We start from the raw sequence: 11,680 nt of genomic DNA on the forward strand, positions 1-11,680 counted from the left end.
TGATTTGAGGTGGGGGAGGAAAAGTAGAGAAGAGTACCCTTGGTTGGCCCATAGGTACTCAACATCCTGTCCCTAAACCAAGCCTAATGTGTCTGGCACATGGAGCTTGTCCTGTGCACCCCCCAGCTCATAAGGCAGGGCAGCAGTGTGGAGGCACCTGTCCCAGCAAGGCAGGTGAGAATACCACTGCCTTCTGCCCATGGGATGGCAGGGCTGGGATTCAGAGCCCACCTCCCCCAGGGCTGCGCCTTAACCCTCCTCCCTCCACTGACCAAAAGCCCCTTGGGTTTAGCACCCCACTGGCCACCAGGCCTGCTGTCTTCTCTTTGTTAAAAGCCCAGGCTCACCCTCACTCAGCATAGGAGACCCTCAGAGAGATGGAAAGAGGGCACAGGAGCAAAAGGGAGAGGTCTCATTTTGGAGGGCTGAGACCCCACATGCAGCACTGTCTCCCCAGAGGTATGTGCCCCAGCCCGCTACAGAGCCACTGCGTCCTAGCCATGATGAGAGGCTCTGCAGACTTGGGCACAAAAGGGTCCTGGGATGTGGGGGGAGCTGCTGCCAGAGCCTCCCAGGGGAGTAAAACCCAATGTTACCTGCAACCCAGATGCGGCAGCTGTGCAGAGTGCAGTGAGTTGGCAACTCTACATAGGAATCATCTCACCCAGGCCCACATCTGTCCTTTGCTAGTGGCTGGACCAGAGAGGGGCTTGTGGACCTACCAAAGAGCATCTTTTAGCAGCAGTATAGGTTCATGCAGAGGTCTCCAGTTCACTCCCTGGTGTCTATAATGCACCTCGATGTGGCATACTGGCTGGGAGGCTGGCTGCTGCCCATCTACCTGAGTGGTAGCTGTATATGTGGAGTTTATAATTCACCTGGGGAATCCTATGAGATGAAAGGAACCGCAGAATAACAGCAGGAAAAGGTTATTAGCATTAGAGATGAGATTCAAGAGCAAAGCACGGAGCAGAAAAGTCCTGTTCCCCAAAAGATCTGTTGTTTGGACTGAATTCAGGATAAACGGAGAAATCTGCAAGGAAATGTAGGACCAGGTCACTCATTGTGGTGGGGTTGTTCTGTGCCATCACCTTCTTGGGGGGCATTTCTACTCTGCAGCCTGCTTGTGAGTGAAGAACTGCTCTGCTTTGGTGCTAACTTTACACTTGACTCATCCTTGTTTCAGCATTTCTGGTGGGAGCACCAGGACGCAGGGTAGGACAGACCCTGGTGTTTTCAGGATGCTCCCTCTGCCTTATGTCATGAGCAAGCAGTAAGCAGAAATGTGTGCACAGATTAAACCTTGCCACTGCCTTCATTGCCTCATGCAGCTGCCTTATCTCCCTGGGCAAGGGCAGTGATTGCATACAGAAGCAGGTGTGCATCGGTGCATGCACAAGTGTGGGGGGGGGAATTCCAGGATGGTTACAGACAAGATCTCTAAGCCATGCAAGATCCCCCTTATCCTCAGCTGCCATGTGCAGCATCACCATGTACTGCTGAACAAGTGTTTCATTCCTCTCTAGAGGTGTCTGCGGAGGAAGAGAAGATAAGTGCCTGTGCAGTACACATCCTTTACGTCGTAGGGATGCTGGAGTCTTCATTACCTGGCGTTGATGCACCTTCTCTGCACCTGCCCTGTAAGGATCTAACAAGGCTCTGTAGAGGAGGACTATTGGTAACTGTTTTTTTTCTATAGCAGGGAAACACGAAGACGAAGCAACTATCCCCAAATAACCTGGTTAATAAGTGGAAGAACTGATGCCTTTTCTGCCCTGCAGCTTACCTGTAGCTTCTGGACGGTGGCATTGCCAGGTTATACAATTCGCAGGAGTTATTGTTGAAGGGGCTTTAAAAGAACCATCCCACAGATGGTCTGCAGTGTGGTTTATCTTTCATTTTGAATCCCTTGATATTTTTAATCCTTACTTTTTCAACCTCAGGACAGTTCATCTGTGGCCCGGTTCTGCCACCTAGTGACTAAATGGCTGCAGTTCACCTGTAATTTTTAAGGATTTTTGAAAGTTCAATAATGGTAAAAGATGGTAATGATGGTAGTAGTGAAGTAGTAAAATGGTAGAAGTAAAGGGTAAAGATGGTAATAATGGTAGCAGTAAAGAGCAGGTCAATAATGTTTATTCCAAGATCCAACACCAGTTTGGGATGTAGGGGTGGATTTTATTCTGCCCATAATTGAAAAAGCCTTAATGCCCAATGAGTCCCATGCAAAATCAGATCTTAACTCCAAATTAATTTACTCTTTGGAGAGTGTATAACTACTTAATGCAACAGCGTATGCTTTCTATGTTACCAAAGTGGAAATTTGAATCTGAACTATTACGGCCAGTAGATGGTAAGTTTTTGCTTTTTTTAAAAAGGCCCTTTCCTCTGGGAGATGTTGCACTAACTTTGCTTTAGCTGATGGTCCCTCCCTGTATAGGCTTGAGTCTACACCCATTTATGAGACCCCCTTGCTAAGCAAAAGTAAACCTGTGAATAAGATTCTTGGTTTCAAAAGGGCAAATTTTGATAAAAATTAATTAGCAGTCCCCTGGTCTGAGGAGCTCAGGGAGCTGAATGAGGAGGAGCCCTGACATTTCTTTGAGTCAGAGGTACTAAAACTATCTGGAATCGGTGTCCTTAGTAAGGGGAAAAACTTATAGGAACAAGGTGCAGACCTGGCTGAATGAGGCACCACCTCTAAGGTTTAGGACTAGCCATGACCCTCCCAGAAATGGAGAGAAGGACCACTCAGCAAAGCAGGCAGTGTCTCTGAGAGGAAGAAAAAAGTGAGGCTAGCCAAAAGTCAAGCTGAGTTGCACCTTGGAAAGGGTATTTAAGCAACAGGACAGGTTCTTCATCTAAATCAATGAGCGTAAGGAGTGGAAGTTGCCCTCTGCAGTGAGGATTGGATAGAGACTAAGAACGAGCTAGGTCTGACCCAAAAGCTAAATGGATGCTTTGCCACAGCATTCAACTAGGACAACAGTATTGGTCATGGGAGCAAGAACAAGAAGGGTGGTAGTAACAAGAGCATGGGAATAAAAATTGCTACAACTGAGGTGAAAGCAAAACTCAAGGAGTTTAATGAACTTCAATAGGAAGACAGCAGATAATCTTCATGTCAGCACCTGGGACCTCTGGGCTGGTAGCAAGTGTTTATGACGGATCTATAGTTGCAGTGGTACCATGCGACTGAAGAATAGCAAATGCAACGTTAAGTGCAATATTTAGGGGTAAGGGAAAATTTGATCTTGATTATTACAGGTCTATAAGGGTTTGTTGTGAATCCTGTTCTTAACCGAGTCACACCATTCACCCCATGGAAAACTTGGATATTTGACCTGGATTCTCAGCTTCCCGTCCTGAATCTGGTGGATGCCTGGAAGGTACTAGGACAAAGCTGAGAGGCTCTTTGTGACTTTGGTCCTTGGTCATAAATGACCAGCATCATCCCATGTGTGTGAACAGGTCTGATTATCTCTAGCAGAGGCAGCCAGGAAAAATAGAGACCAGCCCATATATTATATGTACCTGGCGGTCTACTCTGAAGAAATGCTCAGTGTGTATCCACATCCACCGACCACGAGTGTCTGACATGTCGTTGCTGCCTTTCACATAGCCTAAATGCTGGGATTTTTGAGCCAGGAATTTTGTTTCAGCATCTTTGAGACCTGAAGATACTTTAAAAATACATATTAGGCATTTGAAATCGTACTGACTTAACAATTGCTATACTGGATCAGTTCTCAGGTCCATCCAGCCCTGCAGCTTGTCTCTGTCTGTGGCAGAAAGTCGATGCCACGGGGGAGATAATTTAAAGAGATGGATATCTAGAATGATTTATTCTTTCCTCTACACAAGGGGTGTCAAACTCCCTTTGTGCCCTGGGTCAATTCTGGACCAAGGGGCTCCTTGCGGGTCAGACCTGGCCTGGGGCACAGGGCAGGGGTGATGGTTACTGAAGCTATTTGTGTAGTGGTAGTAGCTACTTTAGTGGCAGCCATGCTGGTGGCAGAGAGTGGGGCAAGTGGAGATGGACCAACCTGCCACAGCACACGTGAGGGCTGTGTTATATAGCCCCAGGTTGCACCCTGGCTGCTGACAGCTGTGTCTACCTGGACCCTAGGGCCACAGATGCCACAGCAGTTCACACCCACTGCTGGCTATGCCCACAAATCCCCAGCCCACTGGTAGCCCATGCAGCCCAATGGAGTTGGGCTGCAGGCTGGATGCAGCCTGGGGACTGTATCCTCTACCCTATAGCTCCAGAAAACATCATTTTTGAGTTAGGTCTTTGAGGGGGGTTGTAACATGCTTATATTGAGCAGTTCAGATTTCAGAGAGCTTCCTTGCTTTGTGAACCACAGAGAGATATTTTTTCCCATGACCTCATTTTTTGATTTTAGTTTGTGTAGGTCAAGGGTCGGCGACTTTTTAAGGTTGGGTTGACCCAGTTTGGGTCTGAGGCAGGCTGGTGGGTGGCCAGCTGCTGCCACTTTTCCCCATATCTGCCACTGTTATGTTTCCCACTGCCACCATGGGGAAACCATCTGCTGCCAAAGCTCCCCCACCATCCACCTGCACCGAAGCCCAAAGCCACGGGCTCGATCGAAAGGCTCTTTGGGCTGGATCCAGCCTGTTGGCTGTAGATTGACAACCCCTGGTGTAGATAACTTTGTACCACCATGGGGTGTTGGTCTTCACTCTGAGTCCATCTTGGTGGAAATGGCTATGATTTCCTAGGGGAGCCAGGGGAACCCACCAAATTTCACGTGACTTCCTCCTGAAATTGTAGACGCTGCCTCAGCCTTTCTTGAAGCTTGGCTAAAACACTTGGCAAAGTTAGGGATACTTTGAAAAAGTATGGAAACATTGGCCTGAGCTTATGGATTTGCAAACTTTTTGGTTGGTGGGTTTTGTTCTTAAAGCTATTTTGACACAACTGATGAGCGTTTTGGGGAATATTGATCTGTTGCTTATGTTTTATAGAGAAGACCCGGAAAGTAAAATAAAAGAAATCTGGATCAATTGTCTTCAGGTGGCTATTGCCATGCAATGGGCTGCTCCCAAAAAGAGAAACACTCCAAGCTGCTTTCCCCGCTGCCCTCCCCGGGGTTATTAATAAAAGACTTGGAGCAAAGTGGTTAATAGAAAGCAGCTTATGTTAATAATTAAGCTTGCCCTATGGACAGCCCCAAGCTTTTCCTGTGAAAAGCATCCAGCCTGCTTAAAAAAACTAGTTTGGCAAGTTGCAGCAGGACGTGACTTGGTTACCTGCAGAGGGAATGAAGTTAGTGCTTGGAAAAACCTCTGCCCCAAAACAGCAATAAGAACAAATAGAGCCAAGCTGTGAAGTTTCCACCTGATGAGAGAAGAAAGGTTATTTGGAAACCAAAGGCACCTGCATGCCTCTCTCCTCTGAGGGGTGGAAAGGAAGCAAATTGGATAAGGTAAGCAATAGCATATATCTATTTAAAAAAATATTTTGTCTGCCTAGATCAACAGGAGCAAATGTGATAGACTCTGACGAGCAGAGATCGTAGTTGTGTTGTGAACTGCAAGGAGGATACATCAAACAGTTGTATTACAAAGCAGCAGCACTCATCACGCAAAGAACAGAAGTCAAATAGCCTGTGGTCTTCATACATTATCATATTCAAGTGAGTTCATCCATCTATCGGAACAGGAGAGCTGGCGTGAGGGAGAAAGAAAGGAATATATACTATTGAATGTTTCTATATTTATATTAGGAGAACCTGGATTTGATTTCCTGCTGTTTAGCTACTATGCCTGGCTGCAGAACTCATGATTTTTATTCGGTTCAAGGCTACAGACTATCAGTGCTACGATGTACCAAGTCACTTGCCTTTCTGGGCCACAGTTTCTGCATCTTTAATATCACAGGCCACAAAACTCATCTGCTTCAAGCAAGGGTGTTGCCAGTCCCAACTAGTGGACTGAGGCATGTGGATGAAATGCCCTCTAGAAACACAGGCCTTATTGAGGGCAGATTATTGGTAGTTATGCATTACAACCCAGTTGAAACAATGCATTTTGGTCTGCCTGATTTTAATGATCCACTGGCAAGTGCAGCTGAAATGGATGTTTTGGTGTCATAGGTTTTAAATGTCTATAATGTGCCTGGCTCTGCCATAGTTGGCTGCATCTTGCCTTCGTATTAGTCAATACTGATGCCTACCTTGCCATCCCCTTATGGCAGGGGTGTCAAACAGGGCCCATGGGCTGGATCTGGCCCATAGAGCCCCATAATCTGTTGTCTGGTCCTGCCCCCTTTGCAGTGCCCGGGGACTGCATCTCTGGTGGGGATTGCTCAGGCAGAGTACTTGGTTGTACTGTAAGTGGTGCTCCCTTGGGCTTGGTCCTGGACCGGGGGTCTTGGATCAGGTATATGGATGGGTGAGTGGGTAGGGGGGAGTAGGAAGGTGTCGGTGGGCTTGATCCCACCCATGCAACAGCCCCATACTGCTCTTCTGGCCTGCAAGGCCAGTACAGTTTGACACCCCTGCCTTATGGAAACCTAGGCTGGTCTAACTTTGTCAGACACCTCTAGCTCATCTTGTCTCTCTGTTACCCAGTCTCATAAGAGAGCATCAGTTTTGAAACCTGCACAGGCTCCTGAGGTCTTTTGATTTCCTGTATTTTGGGCCTTTCTCTTGATTGGTGTGGTCTCTCAGTAGCTCTCAGGGGCAGGATCCCTGGGAAGCCAGTCTGAGGAGGACTGAGGAGCTGGCTGTACGTCAAAGAAGCCTGACTGAGAGTGCAGGAACAAACCATCCCAACGTGCAAGTGTGGCAGAAGACCAGCTTGGCTTAGCAGGGAACTCTTCAGTAAACTAAATCACAAAAAAGAAGCTTATAAGGAGTGGAAACTTGGACAAATAAGTAGGGAAGACTATAAGAGCATTGCTTGGGCATTCAGGGATGAAACAAGGATGGCCAAAGTGCAATTGGAGTTGCAGCTATCCAGGGAAATGAAGGGTAACAAGAAGCATTTCTACAAGTATGTCGGTAGCAAGATGAGAATCAGAAAAAGTGTAGGTCCCTTACTCAATGCGGGAGGCAACCTTGTGACAGAGGATGCAGAAAAGGCTGATGCCTTTTTCATCTCAGTCTTTACAGGCAAAGTCAGCTCCCAGACTACTGCACCAGGCAGCACAGTTTGGGGAGGAGGTGAGCAGGCAACAGTGGTGAAAGAACAGGTTAGGCAGTATTTAGAAAAGCTGGATGTGTACAAGTCCATGGGCTCGATGAGATGCGCCCTAGGGTGCTGAGGGACTTGGCTGATTTGGTTGCAGAGTCGCTGGCCATCATCCTTGGAAACTCATGGTGATTGGGACAGGTCCTGGATAATTGGAAAAGGGTAAACACAGTGCCCATATTTAAGAAAGGGAAAAAGGAGGATCCAGAGAACTACAGACCAGTCAGCCACACTTCAGTCCCTGGAAAAATCATGAATCAGGTCCTCAAGGAATCCATTTATAAGCACTTGGAAGAGAAGAAGGTGATTAGGAACAGTCATGGCCAGGGGCAAGTCATGCTTGACCAACCTCATTGCCTTCTGTGACAAGATGACTGGCTCTGTGGGTGCTAGGAGACCAGTGGATGTGGTGTACCTTGACTTTAGCAAGGCTTTTGACCTGGTCTCCCACAGCATTCTCCCAGGCAGGCCAAGGAAGTACAGGTTGGATGAATGGACTGTAAGATGGATGGAAAACTGGCTGAAGCATTGGGCTCAGAGGGTAATAATCAATGGCTTCACCAGGCAGCACAGTTTGGGGAGGAGGTGAGCAGGCAACAGTGGTGAAAGAACAGGTTAGGCAGTATTTAGAAAAGCTGGATGTGTACAAGTCCATGGGCTCGATGAGATGCGCCCTAGGGTGCTGAGGGACTTGGCTGATTTGGTTGCAGAGTCGCTGGCCATCATCCTTGGAAACTCATGGTGATTGGGACAGGTCCTGGATAATTGGAAAAGGGTAAACACAGTGCCCATATTTAAGAAAGGGAAAAAGGAGGATCCAGAGAACTACAGACCAGTCAGCCACACTTCAGTCCCTGGAAAAATCATGAATCAGGTCCTCAAGGAATCCATTTTTTCTGCAGAAAAGGAGAAAAATGTGATTATGAACAGTAAGCACAGATTCACCAAGGGCAAGTAATGCCTAACCCATCTGATTGCCTTCTGTGCTGAGAAAAATGGCTCCATGAATGCAGGGAGAGCAGTGGATATGATATACCTTGACTTTAGCAAAGCTTATGGTCTTCCACAACATTCTTGTAAGCAAGCTAATACAGCTATTAAAGAAATTTCTCCATATTACATAGTAACTAAATGAGGAGTGAATTTTTCTTCACCACTACAAAGTAGTGAAAGCACAGGTTGGATAAATGGACTGTGAAAGTAGGACAGAAACCTGGCTGGATCATTAGGCTCAAAGGGTAATAATCAATGGCTCAATGTCTAGTTAGAAGCTGGATACAAGTGGAGTGCCCCAGGGGTCAGTCCCCCAGCTCATTTTGTTCAATATCTTCATCAGCAACCTGGAAGATCTTAGACAAATTGGATGATTGGGCCAAAAGAAATCTCATGAGGTTCAACAAGGACAAATGCAAAGTTGTGCACTTAGGAGGGAACAGTCCTATACACCAGGACAAACTGGGGGTGACTGGCTGGGCAGTAGGTCTGCAGAAAAGGACTTGGGGGTTATAAGGGACAATGAGCTGAATATGAGCCAGCAGTGTGCCCTTGTTGCAAAGAAGGCTAATGGCATCCTGGGCTGCATTGGAAGGAGTGCTGCCAGGAGGTCAAGGGAAGTGATTATTCCTGTCTATTCAGCACTGTTGAGGCCACATTTGGAGTAATGTGTTCTGTTTTGGGTGCCCCAATACAGCAAGGATGTGGACAAATTGGAGAGAGTCCAGGGAAGGGCAACAAAAATGATTTGGGGGCCGGGGGGACATGACTTGTAAGGAAAGACTGAGGGAACTGGGCTTATTTAGTCTAGAGAAGAGAAGACTGAGAGGGGATTGAATAGCAGCCTTCACCTCCCTTCAGTGGGGTTGCAAAGAGGATGGAGCTGGACTGTTCTCGGTGGTGGCAGATGACAGAGCAAGGAGCAATGGGCTCAAGAGGCAGCAAGGGGAGTTTAGGTTAGATATCAGGAAGAATTTTCTCCCTAGAAAAGTAGTAAAGGACTGGAGCAGGTTACCCAGGGAGGTGGTGGAGTCTCCATCCTTGGAGGTTTTTAAGACCCAGCTAGACAGAAAGCTCAGAAAAGGGGGAAGAAAAGGAAGAGAGGGGAATTTCCAGACATGGGGACAATTCTTCCTCTCTCTCTCCTCTACCTGAGTTTCCTTTTTTCCTATCTGCAAATTCCTTCTCCCTTGGAGGAGACATCACTCTTCAACAGCCCCTAGCAGCTTCTCTCCCTCCCCAAACCAGCCCCGCTCACCTTATATCCCCCTGCATAACATCACCCTGCCTTGTCCAGGCAGGGACACACTCCAGTCTTTCTGCCAACCAATCTGCCTGAAAAGTCTTTGCTCTCCCTGGCCAGTCACCAGATAGATGATGTCTCTTAGGTTCTTGGTTTTACAATTTGCTCCCCCATTTGACCTTAAAGAGCTACACTCTCAAGCACACTACAAAGCTCATCTCTTTTTCCAAAGCAATTGGAAATAGGAATTAAATGGAGTAGGGGATCCTAAGGGGATTTGAATTTTTGAATTAAATGGAGTAGGGGATCCTACGGGGATTTGACTTTTTAAATTAAATGGAGTAGGGGATCCTAAGGGGATTTGAAGTTTTGAGTTAGCAGTGGTGGTCTCAACTGAAATGGCCTACTGAATGTTAGCTACATCTGGGGGCTGCTTTAAAGTAAATCAGTAGTACCAAGTGCACATGGACCAGTGCTTCTACATCCCGTCAGGCAGCGGTTCCTAAACTTTGTGGACTGACGGACCACAGTTAGCCCTCAAAATTCCTCCCAGGCTACCTTTCAAACTTATCATCAAATATCTAATTGAAAAGTGTGTATTGCAAACCTCCCTCCCTCTCGATGTTTAACTATGTGTAAATCTCATGAAAGCTTGGCTCTAAGCTGTGGCTGCCAGATGCATCAAAGTCTGTTCTTGAGCTCCATTGAAAAGCTGGAAGGGATGAAGCTTCATGTCCTATTACCAACTTTTTTTTTCCCCCTCTCCTTTTTTTTTTCTTATCTTTTATATTGTGAATGAGATGAAATAAATCCCTCTCCCAGGCCCTTCTTGGTTGCAGGCAACAGTTCTTCCTAGGCAGCAGGACAATGACTGCGAGCACCGTTCTCTGCCCTAGAGGCTTGTCATATGAATAATGAATTCAAAGCTGGTTCTTTTTCATGTTCCAGGGAAGTCCGAAGATACCAAAGGCAAGTGCTGTAACTCCGAAAAGTGTGAGTGATCTGGCAATCTTGGGAAAAACCTCTCATGAAATTGAAGTCAGAGCCTGGAGATGAATGCTTTGATACCATTCTTTTTGAATGTGGAGCTGCTCCTCTTAGCAGGTGAGTGTTATGGGGCAGCTGGCCTCAAAATTATCATCCACAAGGCTAGCAGAACAAAAAAACCCAACCCCTCCATACCACTATGATAGGCAAGAGATCATTGAAATTCTAGGAGCAGCTTTGCAAGAGGCCTGCAAGTTAAATGCTACAGTTCACTAGTGTCACTAAGCTGATTTTTAATCAGTCTAATTGCTAGTATTATTGGCATGGTAGCCCGGTTCTGTTTCTGTAACCGGTGGGTAGATGATTAGCTTCATGCTCTATCTCTCTATAATTTCCATATTCATTTCATGCTTGCTCATACTAACTGGTTTCCATTTGATGGCCATGTGGGAGTCTGTGTGGACATCCAGGGTATATGCCCCAAATAGGTGCAGTACTAGCAACTGGCAGCTCTACCGAAGGCTGCAGGAAAGGTTTTGTTAATATATAGCTGCAAAAGCTGGAGAGCAATTGAAACATGAGGCTGGAAACTAGATGGCTTCTGCAAAAAAATGCCTGTAACAGAATCTGGGCATTGGATGGCAACGTTTCACCAAGGAAGAAATCATTCCTCCTTCCTATGATCCTATGATTAACTGGAAGTTTGTCTCTCCGAAAGCATAGAATCATAGAAGTCGGGTCAGAAGGGACCTTGTAGATCTTCAAGTCCGACCCCCTGCCTGGGCAGGAGGAAAACTGGGCTCAATTGACCCCAGTCAGGTAGGCATCAAGCCTCTTCTTAAAGACCCCCAGGGTAGGAGCCAGCACCACTTCCCTTGGAAGTCGGTTCCAGATCCTAGCCACCCTGACTGTGAAGTAGTTCTTACAGATGTCTAATCTGAACCTACTCTCCAACAGCTTGTGGCCGTTATTCCTTGTTATCCCGGGGGGCGCTAGGGGAAACAAGGTCTCCCCCAAACCCTTCTGGTCCCCCCTAGTGAGTTTATAGATGGTCACCAGGTCCCCCCTCAGCCTTCTCTTGTGGAGGCTGAACAGGTTCAGGTCCCGTAGCCTCTCATTGTAGGGTCTGCCCTGCTGTGCCTGGATCATGAGGGTGGCCTTGCTCTGGACCCTCTCAATGTTGTCCACATCCCTCTTGAAGTGGGGCGCACAGAACTGGACACAGTACTCCAGCTG

The 11,680-nt window shown here is 47.0% G+C and overlaps 1 protein-coding gene across 1 annotated transcript in view; it reads left to right on the forward strand.

The window, feature by feature from the left end:
- Positions 1–5,246: 5,246 nt before the first annotated feature.
- Positions 5,247–11,680, forward strand: part of LOC102382012 (fibrocystin) — a gene marked incomplete at its 3' end in the record, with an annotated part of 87,871 nt that continues 81,437 nt past the window's right edge. The window contains exons 1-3 of the mRNA XM_025215705.1: positions 5,247–5,382; positions 5,501–5,663; positions 10,406–10,561. Of these exons, the coding sequence (XP_025071490.1) occupies positions 10,510–10,561 (52 nt within the window). The remainder of the gene's footprint in view (positions 5,383–5,500; positions 5,664–10,405; positions 10,562–11,680) is intronic.

This window comes from Alligator sinensis, unplaced genomic scaffold (assembly GCF_000455745.1).
Source record: "Alligator sinensis unplaced genomic scaffold, ASM45574v1 scaffold687_1, whole genome shotgun sequence".
Lineage (NCBI taxonomy): Eukaryota > Metazoa > Chordata > Crocodylia > Alligatoridae > Alligator > Alligator sinensis.